The following is an 18,852-nucleotide window of genomic DNA, read 5'->3' as shown; positions in this document are numbered from 1 at the left end:
AAGTTTTTTACACAGAGGATGGTGAGTGCCTGGAACTTGCTGTCAGGGGAGGTGGTGGAAGCAGGTACAATAGCAACGTTTAAGAAGCATCTTGACAAATACATGAATAGGATGGGAAGAGAGGGATATGGTCCCCGGAGGTTTTAGTTTGGACAGGCATCATGATTGGCGCAGGCTTGGAGGGCCGAATGGCCTGTTCCTGTGCTGTACTATTCTTTGTTCTTTGTTTTTTGTAAAGTTTGATCATGAAGCGTCATGCCATAACATACACCTCATGATGGAATAAGCAGGAATTAACACAAATCTCTGCCCAGATAGGTGAGAAATACCTTTTGAAGGAACTCAAAGTGACCAAGAGCATGGAGTTGGGTATAATTCATGCTGTGTTCCTGGATCCCGTTGCCGTGATGAGGCATCTCAGCTGGAGATGGACACAAGACGCAGGTGTAATTCACAAGGAACCTCCCAGACATGAGCAGCAGCAGCCACCAAGGCGCAGAGTAGCCCACACATGCCAGTGAGCCTGTCGGACTCACACGACATACCTCCAGATGTCTGAGCGCCAGTGTCAGAGACAACTGCGGATGACCAGAGAGGCCATCACACAGCTATGCGCACTGCTGAATAATGACCGGCAACCAATGGGCTTTGGTGGTCACCCTATGCCTGTGGCCCTCAAAGTGGCCCTGAACTTCTACACCTGTGGATCGTTCAGGGATCAACCGGCAACATGTGTGGGGTCTCTGAATCAGCAGTGCACTGCTGCATTTATGAGGTCACTGACCAGGAGGGCTGGTGACTATGTCCATTTCAGGACGGACCCTGAGAGTCAGGCTGAGATGGCCATTGGATTTAGGATCACTGCAGGATTCCCACAGGTGAAGGGTGTCATCGACTGCATGCATGTGGCCATCAAAGCTCCCACGGAACAATTAGCCGCCTTCATAAACAGGGCTTTCACTCCAACAACGTCCAACTTGTGTATGACACAGGAAGCACTTCATGCTAGTGTGTGCCTGTTTCCCAGGCAGCTGTCCCAGGTGCTGCTGCTGTGCACTCCCTCTGCTCAACTTCAGGGGTGGAGTCTTGGGGATAAGGGCTACCCCTTAATGATATGGCTTCTGACGCCAGTGAGGAACCCCAGCAAAAATGCAGGAGAGCATTACAACACCTGCCATGGCTCCACCCAAGCTACTATTGAGCAGGCCATCGGTATGCTGAAGATGCTCTTCCACTGCCTCGATAGTTCTGGTGGAGCCCAACAGTATGCACCAGACAGGGTTGGGTGCATCATTGTAGTCTGCTGCGTGCTGCACAACATCGCAGTACAAAGTGGGGAGGCCTTGCAGGATGAAGAGGTATGGGAGCAGGACACATTCTCCGACGATGAGGACACAGAGGGCAACCAAGAACAACCACTCATGGGAGCACAGAGAGCAATAATGGAGGGCTGACATGGCGAGCAGCGAGCAAGGGAAGCAAGACAACGACTGATAATTGAGCACTTCCTCAATCCCTGAAGTTCAACACATGTTCCTCAAAGCACAAAACACCATCCTGCACCTCGTCTGAAGTCTTCTGCCTCTGTAACGTCCATCTCTCCAGCATGACTGGCAGCAGCTAACTGAGCCATTGCCCATGTGACTTAATCCATGCAGTGTCACGTTGTGTACATTGACATGGCAATGATGGTGTTGCTTACATTGGCAAAACTGTCAGGCTCATAATGGAACAACGCATAATCAGTCCATGGTGGCATGCATTATTCAGGCAATAAAGGCTGATGATTGTTGGACAAGACATTTAATTAAACTACACATGACATATTCGTCTCACCCGTTAATACCCATGTGTGTCAAGGCGTCTTGTTAAAACGTTTGTGGGTGCTCTTTCATGGTGTAACCTCTATGCTGGCAGTTGGCCTGGAGGTGGGCTACTGATCAGGCTGCCTCTTGGCCTGGGATGACTTCAGCGGTTGTCCTTGGCGAGCCTGAGGCTGCCTGAGGGTCTCCTGCACCAGTGCAGGGCTGTCGACAGACGTCACGGCAGCTGGAGCTGGATTCACTGGCAGCGGGGTTGAGGAGCCAGTGTCCACACTTGGATCGCCCTGAGGGGAGACCCCAGATGTAGAGCGCAGCCTCTGCTCCTCCCTCTCGAGGCTCGTTGGAACCTCCCTGCTCTCTGGAAAAGGACCAGGGGTGGGACACTTTCCATGCTCCTGGTCCTTCTCTCGCTCAGCCACTGCTGCATTGCTGTCATTCCTGAGGCAAAGGTTTGCAGGTGATCGAGCATCTGTGGAATGTGGCTCTCCATGAGGGCCAACATCCTTTCCATGGAGGAAGCAATGCACTCATATGCTTGGGACATGACAGGACTCATGGCATGGATAGACACCCCACCATCCGCTGAAGGCTTCGCATGGCTTTTGGCATCTCTGCCAGATGTTGCCTTACCTCTTCCTGCAGCTCCAGCATACTCTGTGCTGCTGACACCAGAGGCTCATCAGCAGCCTGGGGCTCAGCATGAGCCTGGACACAGACAGTCCTCCGACTGTCAGAGGCCTGGGCTGTCTCAGTCTCAGCCAGCTGCTTGGGTGTGAGTGTGGTGCTCTCACCAGCTTGTGACCCTGATTCTGCCGATTGGATACCCACCAAGGTGAGAGTATCTGCGCTGGTGAAAGATGCGGGAGAGTCATGAGATTGTGCATCCTCTAAGTGTTGCTGATCCTCAGGGGTGGTCCTCATTCCCTTGGTCCCTGGGGGCATTTGTGAGCATCGCCCTGAAAGATGCAATGAGATGAATAGACACTTAGGTGTTATGGTACAATGAGGACAGCATAGGAGATGAAATTTTGAGTTATTCTGTGTTTAGCAACAATAACTCTCATCAACTGGGACCCCGAGCGCCATATTTGAAATGGCACATGCTCCTTGTCTCCCGACTAGCTCCAGCGCCTCTTCTTTGGCCTCAGCAGCCTCAGGTCTGGCACCCTGCCTCTGGTCCTGGATGTCTCCCTCCTGTTATGGGCCCTCTTCTCCTGAAAGAGCAAGGATGCAGATAGTGAACATTGGCAAATGTCAACATCATGGTTGTACCAACACAGGCCCTTCATCAATACCTGGGGGATGCTTGGTCTGGCATACAGACTCACCCTGTCATGGATTTGACATGCTCTGAGGTACTAATGAGGGAGACTAGATTCACATAGGCAGCCAGTAATGTGCCATCATCCCTTCTTGACCTCCCCGTCACTGAAATGGCAGCAGGACCCATTTGTCATACTGTGTGGGGACAACCAGATCACACTGAGTAATTTGGAAATGTGCCACTTCCCTTGGCTGAATGAAGGAGGTCATTCACCCTCTTAAAACACTGCCCCCAGTCTTGTTGGGTGACCCCAAGGCTGCTCACCTCCTCTGCAATCTTTGTCCAGGCTTGCTTGGTCAGACAGGAGGACCTCTTCTTGCCATCGCTGGGGAAAAGGGCCTCCTGCCATTCCCTTGCAGCCTGGAGGAGAATAAGCAGGGAGGCATCACTAAACCATGGGGCCACCCGCCATTGTTGTAATGATGCCCAGAGGGGCTGCTTGAAGATAAAGTGATGTTTTGAAGAGCACGGACTTTTAGCCTCAGGAACCTGATGTTGCAAGAACGCAGCGAGAAAGTACAGGGCTGGCAGCCTTTTAAAGGTGGCTGCAGCACCTGCTCCTGCATCAGGTGACGCCATCCACGGTGTCGCTGAGGCCACCCCCTCACCGTGATTGGGGTGGGTGGCCGCCATAACTATGTAAAATGGCCGCCTGCTGCATAATCGTGGTGGCGCAGTGGCGCAGGTCCTGTGAGGGACAGCCGCCATGTTCAGCCCCTAAACTGCAAAGTGTCTGATTTTCCAAAATGCAATTTTGGTAGGGAAGAGGCTTTGTTGTAACCATGTTGAACCCATATAATGCCACGTTAATTATGCAAATTCATTCTGTCAACAGTGCACTTCTTCTGATGCAGCCTGCTTTTGAGTTGTTTTTTAAAAAGGGTCTGTGCTGATGAAGTTGAAGGGTGTTAGTGGAAATGGAATTATTAACATTTCGGGCATAAGTATCAGAATCAAACTTTTCTTCAGAGAAAAGCTGCCTTGATTCTGCCCAACAACATGACTTGACTTCAACGACAGTGAATCATGACTTGCTTACTATACCAGTGTGACATTCTTCTCATTTCCCACACCAGTTATTCAGTGGCTTCTCTGAATAAGACTAATAGTGCCAAATTAAGGTAGTTTTTTGCTGTAGGCCCATACCAATTAGGAAGTGGATGGAGATTGCCCAACCTCATTTCCTAAAGGTTCATAACAGACAGAGAAAAGACTTTTTCCCCAGGGATCTGGGCTGGATTTGAACCAAGTTCCAAGAAGCACAAAGTCAGTATCTCACCTACAATTCCAGTTTTCATCCCAGCCTTCTGATATTGATGAGACTGTCAATTCCTAAAAGTGTTGAACCGTGCACGGCCAGACACTGAGAAAAAGGAAATGAAAACCATGTCGGGGAAGACCTTTTCAGCCCGATAATAAGCCTTCAGGCCACTAATGAGAGTCTGAAGCTGACTGTGCCTCCACGGAGCTCCAGTGGTGGGTCAGAACGACCCCCGTCAATTGTGATCCTAGATTATTTCTTAACCTGATAATTTGGTGCAAATTGCAATTTATGGGTAATTTTCCCTTTTAAACTAAAGCCTATCAGGACATAAATTAAGATTATATAAATTCATTTCACTTAAGATTTTTACAGGAACTAATAGATTTGTACCAGATCCAGGAGTTAAAGAGCCAAGTTCTGATATGCGGAACCACCCAATTAACTCCAAAATCATTTTTTTTTAGCATAAACACAGAAAGATATTCTATGATAATAGTGAAACATCTTGGAAGAAGGGTGATAACTATTACAGATTGGGGCATTGTCACTGCTGGAAAATTGAGGCAATTGAAAACTGAGGAAACTGATGCAGTATAATTCTGACCAGCCCACACTGGAATCCTGCTTGTTCAGGTTTATGACTCACTTAGACAGCTGATGCACATTCTGGGCCAACTTAATTTTAATATTTAAATAAGGCCTAAATGTATATGAATTGGGATCCATTCGATTTCCCATCCCTAGTGATGATATCCCACTGTGCCCTCAGCCCACCCCTTTGTTAAAGCTCAACAGAAGCTCCATGTTTAAAGGAGTTCTTAAAGGGACAGAGGCACTTGTAATTTTTTTTGTCCTATTTTTGCCTACTTTTTTCTGAGAATATGATTAGAATCAAGTAGCAAGAAAAGTATCAAATATTCTTGTTAACTTACTAGTAAACCAAATATAATTAAACCATTTACATGAGTTGGGCAAAAATAGGAAAATAGTTAAAGAGCAAACAAGAAAAGGGGCCATGTGTTCACTTACCTTTAAGAGGTTGCATCCTTTTAAGTTTTACCAACAGCTCTTTAAAGACCCTCACAAGAAATTTCTCTTTGATGAGCAATCAGAACCAAACCCAATATGGCCAAGAACTGACTATGATACGTAACAATGTGTAATGCTGGAAGATTAGTTGTAATTGGATTGTACCACTTAAACATGTGGAAATCCTGTACCACAGTGTTCCCCCACCACACATGTTCAGTGTGAAAAATCAGTTCGGTGAATTTATGGGGAGCATCAAAACATCCTCCACACTTAAAGAATTAACACATGAATCCAGTCATGAACATATTTAAAATACACACATTTTCACATTTTATGGAATGCTGCTCAAAATAACATTTATTCCTCCTTCAGGAAGAACATTTACATCAACTGGAGAAGAACTTGTGATGATATCTTGCTTACTTGGAATAAACCTCGCTTTCATATGATGGAAACTATTTTTTATTTGCCAAAGAAAAAGTGTGTGCATTGATATAAAAAGATTGAGCATTTATCATTTTCTTATCTTTCAGCAAATATGACTGATTTTTTTGGCACGCTCCTACGCAAGCATTTTATTATCAGACAATAAAATGCTGTACTGTTACTGCACTGAAAGCTTTTCCATCTAGACCTCACATGTGCCCAAAACTCAACACTGTCTCCTTCAGGGAACATTAATAGCTGCAGGCTAAAGTGTCTAGAGACACAGAATTCTCAGAGCCACTGGTAAAACTCCTTCATAACGTTGTACAAATTGTGCACTGAATTGTAGAATCTCCATATGTCCTTAACACACAATATCAGAAATAGATGCAAAATTCATGACCCACGCAAAAGAAAGTAATGCCTGGATCTAAAATCCAGACTCATGCTGACTTGGAGGCAGTTCACTCAAACAGAAAGCAAGTTTGCTCATGTGAAAGAATCAAATAGTTCCTATTGCCTGGATTCTGGAACTGCCAGAAATCAACTGTACAAGCAATCATATTACCTCAGTTTTGCTGTGTGATAATAAATTTTATCAAATATGCTGGTGGTGGTACTTCATAATTCAATCTCCTTTTAATGGATGTTTCAAATGTAATTCATGACACATTTTAATACACCAACGTATGCTTTTTGAAGAAGCCGGGGTAATTCAAAAAGTACTCTATTTTTTCAATTCTACAGTTTTTCAAGGTTTTAAATCACAGACTGTGCTAATACACCATTGCATCAATATGTCAAAGGCCAAGTAATTTCTTTCCTATCAGATGGGGTATCCTCTCAGTTTAACCTATTTGTGAATTTTTCAAATCTGTGATGGCACACTGACAAATGACAGCTCGATCCAATTACTTAGCCCTTTTCCATCTGAAGAGCTTTACATGTGATGAATGATAGGTTCCGGTTCTGAATTCCACTACCCTCACCTTGGTTGTCCCATCCATTACAGGAAAAAGTCAATATATTTTTGGCTGGAGTCAGGATGATATCTGGCTTCTTTTGTTATCTAGTGGAAGGAGAAGTGCGTGCTTTATTAATGGATGCTCTCAGGGGAGTGTATGGAAGATGACTGCACATAAAAGGCATGTGCTTGGGTCATTGATCAACTTCTTTATTTTACAAGTTAGGGTAATGGAACTATTGACCTTACTTCTTCACCCGAGGATGATCTCACAGCATCAACATCACAAGTAGGATTACACAGCTCAGTCTCTGTTACAGTATTAGTAATAAAATCCTTTCTGGAGGTTGCAGTCATATCAGGCATTTTGATACACATAGCATTCAACAATAAACTGAAGATAATGACAAGAATATAAAATGGTTAGTAAACATAACGTGGCAGAAATGTTTTCGGCCTAGACATGACACTACGAATTTTCTCAGTGTGGTATTGGATACGCTCAAGTGATTGCAAGGCCAATCGAGTTTGATCACCTCGGAACCTGTTAATTTTCAGCTTTGTCAAGGTTGTATCTCAACATGTTATTTAGCTCCTCCTGGCTTCATAGGAAGGTGTTTTCAAAAAATGAAAACTTCAAAACTTAGCTTTGGTTGGCAGCTGCTGAAGAATCCTGAAGCAGGCAGGAGTGACGTCTGCCCTGCTCATGAGGTGACCAATTTGTCAAAGGGGTTAATTAACCTAATTTAGGCTTAATGTCTGTTTTAGGCTTTCACCCATGATTTGGGCTCAGGCCATCCACTACTATATTGGTACGGTAGCAAACTGCTTATGTTACTGGACTAGTAATTCAGAGGTCAGGACTAATGATCTGAGACAAGTGTTCAAATCCCACCATGGCAGCTGGGGAATGGAAATTCCGTTAATTAAATAAATCTGGAATATAAAGGTAGTATCAGTAACAGTGACCATGCAACTACTGGATTGTCATAAAAACCTTTCTGGTTCACTAATGTCCTCTAGTGAAGGGAATCTGCCGTCCTTACCTAAGTTGGCCTATATGTGACTCCAGAACCACAGCAATGTTGTTGATTCTTAACTGCTGTGTGAAATAGCCGAGCAAGCCATTCAGTTGTATTCAAGAAGGCAGCTCACCACTACCTTATCAAGGGCAATTACCTCAAGCCTTGCCAGTGTTGGCCACATCTTGTGAATGAATCAAAATAGCTATGTTTTATGCCCGTTTTACACCTGAAACAAAATGGTGCAAAGCATACTAATTTCTAGCCTAATATTTTCCTTGCATCATTGCTGTTCATAATTTAATGCACTGTGATTTACAACTGTGCAATAGAATACAAAGAAGATTAAGTGAGTCGAAAGTCATTTGCTAGATCGGAATTGCTCTTAATCCCATAAAATGTCCTCATGAGGTTCTAAGTGATCAATATCTGGTTGTAGCATAAAGAAAAGCAAGGATTCAAAAACATTTTTTGTTTAAATATCAATGAAATATAATCTTGAGCTAACAACGGTATTCACTACTTATCAAAGGCTATTTGGTGGGTAATATTATTCAGGAATGAGTGGGAGAGTATATATATCTGACAGATAATGGTGCAAGTAGAATACATGGCAAATATGCTTATAAAGAAATGCAATTTTAATAAATCTGAAAGTATTTTCTGTTTATATTTTTAAAATAGTAATTGAACTCTTGATGCAGATAATCACATCGGCTTCCATCGTGACTCCAAACCTACAGGAGTGACAAACATCTATGGTGTTTGTTACTGTGGCATGCACAATGGGAGGGAGTTGCCCCAAGGTGGCTGGCAAACTAAAGAGCATGACGCCTTTAATCGAAGGATACTAAATTATGAAATTTAATACTATCCTTTATATAGCCAATTTATCACACACCCTTTCAATTAGAAAGAAAATTAATTACATGCTTCACTAGACGTAAATAAATCAAAGTGTTTTGTTTTTCTACTGAGCAATATGTCGATGACAGTCTGTAATTTCTAATTTTAATCCCTACTGATTTTCATATTGATTACAATTCCTTCCCATAAATACAAGGGAGGTATTAAAGTGACCACTAAATTTACAATGGGCCTTAATATGCTGTCAAAATGATGGTGAGGCTAATGCCACTTGCTGTTATTTACATGCAAATGCTGCAGAAACTTCAGACAAAGGCAGATGGAAGGTTGAAAGTGGAAATTCAGAAGTTGCTGTTCAAGATATGCTGCTCTGGTGTTAGCTGCACGAAAATTGCATCTTGCTGACTGGCTTATTACAATGCATTGAACAGCATGAAGTTGCTATATTTGCACAACAGATTTAGACTAGACTTACCACAGGATGTAAAGTCTTATCCATTTCTGATAAGCATTAATTATTGCCAAGTGACTTATCTGGAAATTAACTGAAAATTAACTATTATAAGTATGGAGTCTCATTCCTTTAGGTTTTAAGTGTTATAAAAATGGTAAATGTAAAGTTAATATTTTTAATGTTTCCTTTCTGTTTCATATTTCTCTCTCTCTTGATCCAATATTTCCTTCCTGCTTTGAACCTGCCAATTTCTGGTTTTAAAAGAGACAGAACAGAAGGAGCAGGCAATCAACCCAACCAAGAAGGGGGGTTGGTCATTTAAATATTATAAAGTGGCTGAGTGCCTCAGATTTTCTGTCTTACAGGTTTAAATATGGCTGGCTGGGTTTCCTAGGCCTCAGGAAGAGAGAGAGAAGAGAGAGCGAAGAGAAGAGAGAGGGAGAGGGGGAGAGGGAGAGGGGGTGAGGGAGAGGGGGAAGGAGGGAAGGAGGGAGCGGGGGAGGAAGGGAGGGAGGAAGGAAGGAAGGAAGGAAGGAAGACTTGTCTTTACATAGCAACTTTCATGACCACAGGACGTCTCAAAGCACTTTACAGCCAATGAAGTATTTTGAAGTGTAGTCACTGTTGTAATGTAGGAAATTGTCGCCAATTTGCACACAGCAAGCTCCCATAAACAGCAATGTGATAATGATCAGATAATCTCTTTTAGGGATATTGGTTGAGGTATAAATATTGGCCAGGACACTGGGTAGAACTCCCCTGCCCTTCTTCAAAATAGTGACAAGGGATATTTTTCATTCACCCAAGAGAACAGAGCAGGCTTTAGTTTAACGTCCCACCTGAAAGATGGTGCATTTGAGAGTGTAGTTTCCCCTCGGTACTACACTGAAGTACCAGCCTACATTTTTCTGCCCAAGTCTCTGGAGTGTGACTTGTACTCACAACCAAGGTTCCTTCTAAGGTGCACGGATGTACAAGAGAAAGTCTAACTAATCAGCATACACTGTAGACTCACTCCTACAGCAAATTATTAATTTATATTAAATAAACAAAATTAATGTAACAAAAAGTAAAGTTCAATCTTCAGTCATTGAATATGAAATTGATCACACTTTTGAGCTGGAGTGACATAACGGGACAAATATCATGGCCTTGACAATGCATGGCTGCGCCAGAAGACTCATACTGTAAATTCAGGGGAAATCTCATGGATGGCCATAAATTCAGCTGCCTTTATCCTATAGAGTATAAGAATGATTTGTTCCCAAGCCACCATTAATTGGAAATTCTAACTTTGCATCCTAGCACCCATTAATGTAAGGATACTAATCCTGACATTATAATGACAACGATCAATGTAAGAAGTGTATCATAATTTACCTTTGCATTTTTAAACTTTAATAAACGATGCGCTATTTGGCTCATTCCAATTGCTGTACATGAAAATCAACCCGAACAGCTTGGATTAAAAACATATTACCAGAAATCGAGAAATGAACAGCAACACAGAATTGTATCTCTGACACTGAAGACTCAGAGCCTTGGGCATTGTATTAAATTGAACCAGATGATGATGTAATAATGTAATTCTGAAACCCTGTTGTTGTACTATTTGTGATGCTCACTATGATAATCATGTTATATTTGCATGTTTAGAGGTCAGAAAGTAATACAACATAATATAGCTTTGTTAGGAATTTAGTTAGAGGATTAGACAAGATAGATGTTCTTCTTTCTTTCACAGGGCTAATTTTACAAATTATCACAACTGATGAGTAACATTTCCCATGCTTATTGGGAAATTATGAGTGTGCTGCCCATAATTTTCCATCCAATTAAAATTAATAGAGCATAACATTCTAATCACATCAAGTCTTGTTCACCCTATGTTCACTGGCCTACATTGGCTCCTGGTCACCAATGCCTTGATTTAAAAATTCTCATCCTTGTGTTCAATTCTCTCTATTTCATCATCCTTCCCCATCTCTATAATCTTCCCCAGCTGCACAACCCTCTGAAAAGTTTGCATTTGTCCATCTTTTGCCCTGCCATTGGAGGCCGTGCTTCCAGCTGCCTAGGCCCTAAGTTCAGGAATTTCCTACCAAGTCTCTCTCTTCCTTTAAGAGGCTCCTTAAAATCTATCTCTTTGACCAAGCATTTAGTCAGCTGTCCAGAGTCTAATTATTTGATTCAGAGCCGATTTTTGTCTGATTATGTTCCTGTGAAGTGCCTTGGGTTGTTCTACTCTGTTCAAGGCACTGCCCAGATTTTACAATGAACAGCAAAGGAATGTTGCTCACCAATCACTGTGCTAGGAGCTGCCTCAGAGTTTTTGTGGGCTATTTAGCGGAGACCTGGGGCTGGAAATTCAGCTCTGTAGTGCCCACTTTTCTGCGGTACATTCTCTGTTCAAAATAATGTCCGCATTGTGCACACACAATTCCAGTGTGGGCTGCACCAGATGGCATTTTGATAAAGGCCAAGCAAGTGGTGCCCTTTACCCATGTCATAAGCAGGAATTGGGCCATCAACATATGCAAATAAGGGGCCTAATGCCTGCTTCTGCTCCCTCTTGCAATTTTGGTTTGCACCTGAGAAAGCCCGACTTCATTCCTGACTCTGACCTTGTAGCAATTTGGGGGGGTTGACTTTTACATGAGTCATATTTTCGCACATTTATTACCAAAATAATAACCAAGGAGACAGACAAATTAGCATAAACTCATTTATTTAAACAAAAGTCATCAACAATTTTTTATTAGAGTAAATGGAACAATTTAATAACCAAAACTAGTTAGAACTGAACGTGCATTAAAATCCATCAAAATCACTCTCGTTATCATCTGCAGCTCCGAATAATTTGACCCAATCATCTGCTTGAATAGCATCATCATATGGATCATCATCAACAGCAGTTATGCCATCATTGTCTTCATCATTCCACAAATAATCACCCTCTATACCATCGAGTGCAATGCAGATTCCACATTTCTTGAAGGATCTCACCAATAATGTCAGTTTTGAGCTCATTCCAAGCATCCACAACCCATTCACAAAGTTGCTAGTGTTGGAGCCCACATGCTGCCTCCCTTGGTGAATGTTTTCTCTCCCTCGAGCATCCAGTTGCTCCGCTTATTTCAGATGCTGTCCTTGAAGGGATTGTTGATACTAACATCTAATGGTTGGACCACGCTGGTAAGACCACTGGCAATCACTGCAATATTGGTGTTCTGTGATCAGATCTCAGCAACAACACTAGGTGCAATTTAAACAAGTCCCAGATCAGTAAACTTTTGGGTATTTATACTAGTGCGTGGTTAGAATGTTCTGTCTTTTTTTTCCAAAAATATACTTTATTCATAAAAGTTTGTAAAAATACATTACAAAACAATTCAATTTGGACATTTCATAAAGTGCAATAAAGATCAGTTTCTTTCAACACAGTACATGAGATGCTTCACAACTCTTGCCATTCCAAGTTACATTTACAACGTATATTTGCATTACATACCAAAAACATACTCTGGTGCATACAGCCCGAGAGGTTTTACACGAGTTCCAGCCTCTCATTATACTATGGCAGGTGGTCCTGACGCAGTGAACTTTCCCCATTAAGTCTTTGCAGCGGCTGCCCCAAGCTTTAGTGCAACCCTCAGCACATAGTCCTGGACCTTGGTATGTGCCAGTCTGTGACACTCAGTCGTAGGCAAATCTTTGCACTGGAAGACGGGCATGTTTCGGGCAGACCAAAGTCCGTCTTTCACCGAGTTGATGGTCCTCCATCAACAGGTGATGTTTATCTCATTGTGCATCCCTGGGAACAGCCCATAGAGCACAGAGCCCTGTGTTACAGAGCTGCTTGGACGAACCTCAACAAAACCCATTGCATTTCTTTCCAGACCTGCTTTTCAAAGGCACATTCCAGAAGGAGGCGTACGACGGTCTCTTCCCCATTGCAGCTGCCTCAGGGCACTATGTGGAGGCGGTGAGACTCTGGGTGTTTAGAAAGGATCTGACAGGGAGGGCCTTTCTCACCACCAGCCAAGCTATGTCTTGGTGCTTGTCTGAAAATTCTGGTGATGAGGCATTCTGCCAATGAGTTTGACAGTCTGCTCAGGAAACTATCTAACGGGATCCACCATCTCCTTTTCTCGCAGGGCCTTCAGGACGTTCCGTGTGGACTACTGCCTGTTGGACTTGTGGCCAATGGTGTTTTTGTGTACAAACCTTTCCACAAGGGATAGGTGGTATGGCACAGTCCAACTGAATGGAGCATTCTGCGGCAATGTGGCCAGAGCCATCCTTCCCAACACTGGGGACAGATAGAACCTCAGCACGTAGTGACAATTGTTGTTTGCGTACTGGGGTTCTACGCACAGCTTGATGCAGCCACAGACAAAGGTGGCCATCAGGATGAGGGCGATATTGGGTATGTTTTTTCCCCTTTTATATAGTGGTTTGAACATCATGTCCCTGTGGACATGGTCCATTTTCGATCACCAGATAAAACAGCAGATGGCTCGGGTGACCACCATGGCGCAGGAATGGGATATGGGCCAGACCTGCATCATGTACAGCAACACCGAGAGCACCTTGCACCTGATGACCAGCTTCTTACCTGCAATGGAGAGGGAGTGTCGCTCCCACATGACCAGTTTCTGTTTCAGCATGACTGCTCATTCCTTCCAGATTTTGGTGCACACCTCGGCCCCTCCAAACCATATCCCCAGCACCTTCAGGTAGTCTGATCTGACAGTGAAGGGGACAAGGATCGGTTGGCCTAGTTCCCAAAGAGCATGGCCTCACTCTTACTATGATTTACTTTGGCTCCCGAGGCCAGTTCAAACTGGTTGTAGATGCTTATCAGCCTGTGAACTGACACCGGATCCAAACAGAGAACGGTGATGTCATCCATGTACAGGGAGGCTTTGACCCGACTGCCTCTGCTCCCTGGGATTGTCACCCCCCTTATGCCCATATCTTTCCTGATGGAGGCAGCAAAAGGTTTGATACAGCAAACAAACAAGACAGGGGAGAGAGGACAGCCCTATCTGACTCCAGATTTGATCAGAAAACTTTTTGATTGAGACTGCGCTACTGATGTTTGTGTAGAGCAGTTGGATCCAATTGTGGATTTCCTCCCCAAACCCCATTTTGGAGAGCACATCCATCATGTAGGTGTGCGATATCCTATCAAAGGCCTTCTCTTGGTCCAAGCTGCTGAGGCAGGTGTCCACTCCCATCCCATATATAGGCGATCGTATGCCTGAGTAGTGTGAGGCTATCTTCCTGCCGGTTACAGTACAGGTCTGATTGGGGTGAATCACCAACTCCAGAGCAGACTTGACCCAATTGGTGATAGCCTTGGACAGAATTTTGTAGTCCACATTAAGCAGTGAGCTGGGCCACCAATTTCTGATTTCTGCCCTCTCCCCATTCCGCTTGTAGATGAGGGTGGTGATGATACCTTTCCTCATGGATTCTAACATGCTGCGGGCCAGAAGCATACCTTGTACACTTCCAGCAGGTAACAACCTGTCTCTAATCTCTTGTTGTCCACTCACTTAATCTGTCTATATCTCTTTGTAGCTTTTCTACATCCTCCCTGCAGCTTACCTTTCCACCAAGCTTTGTATCATCAGCAAACCTAGATACATTACTCCCTGCCTCTTCATCCAAGTCAGTAATATAGAGTGTAAATAGCTGAGGCCGCAGCATAAATCCTTGCGGCACCCTGTTATTCACTGCCTGCCAACTTGAAAATGCCCCATTTATGCCCACTCTCTGCTTCCTGTCTGTTAACCAATCCTCTATCCATGTTAATATATTACCCCCAACAACATGAGCCCTTGCCTATTAATTTTTCATGTGGCACCTTATCAAATGCCTTTTGAAAATCCAGGTATACGATATCTACTGGTTCCCCTTTATCTGCCCTACTAGTTACATCCTCAAAAAACTCTAATAAATTTGTCAAACAGGATCTCCCTTTAGTAAAACCATGCTGACTTGTTCTAATCATGCTATGCTTTTCCAAATGTTAAGACTTCTTTAATAATAGTTTCCAACATCTTCCCAACAACTGATGTTAGGCTAACTGGCCTGTAGTTCCCTGTTTTCTCTCTACCTCCTTTCTTGAAAAGTGGTGTAACATTTGCCAACTTCTAATCTGACGGGACCATTCCTGAATCTAACGAATTCTGGAAAATCATAGCCGGCGCATCATTATCTCTGCAGCTATCTCTTTTAGAACTCTAGGATGTAGGCCATCTGGTCCTGGGGACTTGTCAGAATTTAGATCCTCAAGTTTCTCCGATACTTTTTCTCACTCTTTTTAGCTCCTAGGTTACTGTCTATTTCTGGTATGGACCTTGTGTCTTCTACTGTGAAGGCAGACACAAAATATTTGTTCAATGCCTCTAACATTTCTTCATTCTCCATAATGATTTCTCCTGTCTCTGTCTCTAAGGGACCAATGTCTACTTTAGCTACTGTCTTCCTTTCTATGCACTTATAAAAACTCTTATAATCTGTTTTTATATTGCTGGCTAGTTTACCCTGATTCTATTTATTCCCTTTTTATCAACTTTTTGGTGGCCCTTTGCTGGTTTCTAAAACACTCCCAATCCTCAGACTTGCTATTATTTTTTGCAACATTGTAAGCCTCTTCTTTTAGTCTAATACTCTCCTTAACTACCTGAGTGAGCCACGGATGGGTCTTTCTTGACGAGTTTTTGTTTTTGAACGGAATGTACTTTTGTTGAACACTTTGAATTGTTTATTTAAATGTTTCCCACTGTTTATTTACTGCCATACCTTCCAGTCTATTTACCCAATTAACCTTAGCCAGTTCTCCCTTCATAACTTCGTAATTGGTTTTGTTTACGTTTAAGATTCTTGTTTGCGATTGAAATGTGTCACTTTCAAACTTAACATGAAATTCAATGGTATTATGATCACTATTTCTCTGTGGATCTTTTACTATAACATTGTTTATTAACCCTGTTTTGTTACACAATACGAGATCTAAGATAGCTTTATCCCTAATTGGTCCTACAATGTACCGCTCCAAGATACTGTCACAAAAACATTCTACAAAGTCATCTTCTAGACCACAGTTGCTAATTTGACTATATGCAGATTAATACATTACCTTTTTTACACGCTCTAATAATTTCCTGTTTAACGTTCTGTCCAATAATATAACTATTGTTAGGGGTCCTGTAAACTACTTCCACCAGTGTTTTCTGACTCCTGCTAGACCTAATTTCCACCCAAACTGATTCTACTTCATGACCTTCTGAGGCCTGTTCCCTTCTTATTATTGTCCTTACGCCATCCTTTACTATCAGGGCTACCCCTCCTCCTTTGTCATTCTATCTGTCTCTCCGAAATATTGCGTACCCTGGAATATTCATTTCCCAACCTTGATCTCCTTGTAACCATGTCTCGGTAATGGCAATTAGGTCTTGATCATTTACCTCTTTTCATGCCAATAGTTCATCTATCTTATTACAGATGCTTTGTACATTCAGATAAATGAACTTTAATTTCATATTTTTATCTCTATTCCCTGCAATGACCTTATTTGCCATTGTACAATTTTTGTTAAACTCTCTGTCCCTTCCTATCCCATCCTGTTGGGAGTTACCCACATCACTATCCTGCTCCGATGCCCTTACCTCTCGCTTTGGATTTCTAAGTTCCCCTTTACCCAAACCCTCCCCCCGCCTCCCAGCCACCCTCCACCCTGGCATTAGTTTAAAGCCCTGTCCACAGCCCTAGTTATGTGATTGGCCAGGACACTGGTTCCAGCCCGATTCAAGTGAAGCCCATACAATGGATGGGCTCCCTCTTCCCTGAGTACTGATGCCAGTGCCCCAAGAATTGAAATCCCTTCTTTCCACACCACTCTTTGAGCTATGTGTTTAGTTCTCTAATCTGCTTGACCCTGTGCCAATTTGCACGTGACTCTGGTAACAATCCAGAGATGATTACCTTTGACGCTCTGCATTTTAGTTTGGACCATAACTCCTCAAATTCTCTAAGCAAAACATCATTCCTGGTTCTACCTATGTCATTGTTTCGCACATGGACCACGACAACTGGATCCTCCCTTCCCACTCCAGGTTCCTCTCCAGCCACAAGGAGATTTCCTTAACCCTGGCACTGGGCAGGCAACACAACCATCAGAGCTCCCGGTCATGGCTATAGAGAACAGTATCTACCCCGCTGACTAAAAGGTCTCCTATCACTTGCCACATTTCTCTTCACTCCCCCCACTGGAATGGTATCTTTCAGCATGGTGCCATAGTCAGTCCACTCATCCACCTTGCAGTCCTTCTCTTCATCCACACAGGTAGCAAGGACCTTGTACCTGTTGGGCAAGGTCAGGGGATGAGGGTCCTCCATCACTACATGTTGATTCCCCCTACCTGTCTCACTCACAGTCACGCCCTCCTGTCCCTGACCATTGGCCATCTCTAATGTTCGCCCAACTCTAAGGGGTGTGACTGTCTCCTGGAACAAAGTGTCCAGGTAACTCTCTCTCTCCCTGATGCTCCGCAATGTCTGCAACTCAGTCTCCAGTTCAGAAATTCTGAGCTGAAGTCGTGCAAGCTGCAGACATTTACTGCAGACATAGTTGTTCGGGATTGCAGTGCATTCCACGGATTCCCACATGCTGCAGTTGCAGCACACCGCCAGTCCTGCCATCTCTGTACAATCTTATTTTTTAATTAGTCAATTAGTTAATAATTCAAGCAGGAAGTAATGGAAAGTTGCACTCACCTACCTTGGAGTCAAAGGAAGAAGACTCACCAGCTGCTGGAGGCTGAAAAAGATAGGAAAAGGAGCCTCTCTTTTCCCCTCTGCACCGAGTTCCCATGTGCACCAAATTTCCAACTTTACTCTGGCAAATGTCTCTTCTCACTGCATTTCCTCACTGCTTCAGCTAAGAAACTGGTCTACTTTATATAAAGACTCTGATGACTCACTAGCTAGCTCACCTTTCTGCTACAATAGTTAACACCTACTGAACCTAACTACTTCCAACTGATTGACAGATAACTGCCACTGTTGGCTGCTTCTTGTTTAACAGGGCTATTTACCTAACCAGCATATTTAAAGCCTGACTCTTAATCTAAAATTTAAACTGGACAAAAACTTGCCAGAACGTACCACGTGCACCAAATTTCCAACTTCACTCTGGCAAATGTCTCTTCTCACTGCGTCCCTTCACAAGTCTCCTTGCACTCCTCTTCATCTCACCCTATCAGCATATCCTTTGTTTCCTTTCTTCCTCATGTGTTTATCGAGCTTCCCCTTAAATGCATCAAAGTTAGTTACCACAACCATCCAATGTGGTAAGAAGAGGGCACTTTTGCTAGTTTATTTTTGTATTGGTTTGATGACACAGGGGCAACCTAATGTCTCCTTATTAGTCAGTTAAGGAGTGGAACGGAACCAAATAAAAATTGTAAATGCAACTGCACCTCCTTTTTACATAAATGGCAAACCAGGAAATTAATTGACTTATTTTATTAAGATTTAGATAAAATGTGTTAGACTAAATATACAGCCATCAAAATCCTCTTTTACACAATTATTTAAAAAAAAAGGAATGTTCATGTTTTTCTTCTTGACTTCAGCATAGATTAATTGGAATTTAAAGGTG

General features: G+C 43.1%; 1 protein-coding gene across 1 annotated transcript; it reads left to right on the top strand.

The window, feature by feature from the left end:
- The first annotated feature begins 584 nt into the window (after nucleotides 1-584).
- Nucleotides 585-1,454, top strand: LOC137379346 (putative nuclease HARBI1). Its single transcript, XM_068050053.1, has one exon. The coding sequence runs from the start codon at nucleotides 585-587 to the stop codon at nucleotides 1,452-1,454; it is 870 nt and encodes a 289-aa protein (XP_067906154.1).
- The last annotated feature ends 17,398 nt before the right edge of the window (nucleotides 1,455-18,852 follow it).

The sequence above is a fragment of the Heterodontus francisci genome, chromosome 18, assembly GCF_036365525.1.
Source record: "Heterodontus francisci isolate sHetFra1 chromosome 18, sHetFra1.hap1, whole genome shotgun sequence".
NCBI lineage: Eukaryota > Metazoa > Chordata > Chondrichthyes > Heterodontiformes > Heterodontidae > Heterodontus > Heterodontus francisci.
This window is presented reverse-complemented; position numbering and strand designations above follow the sequence as displayed.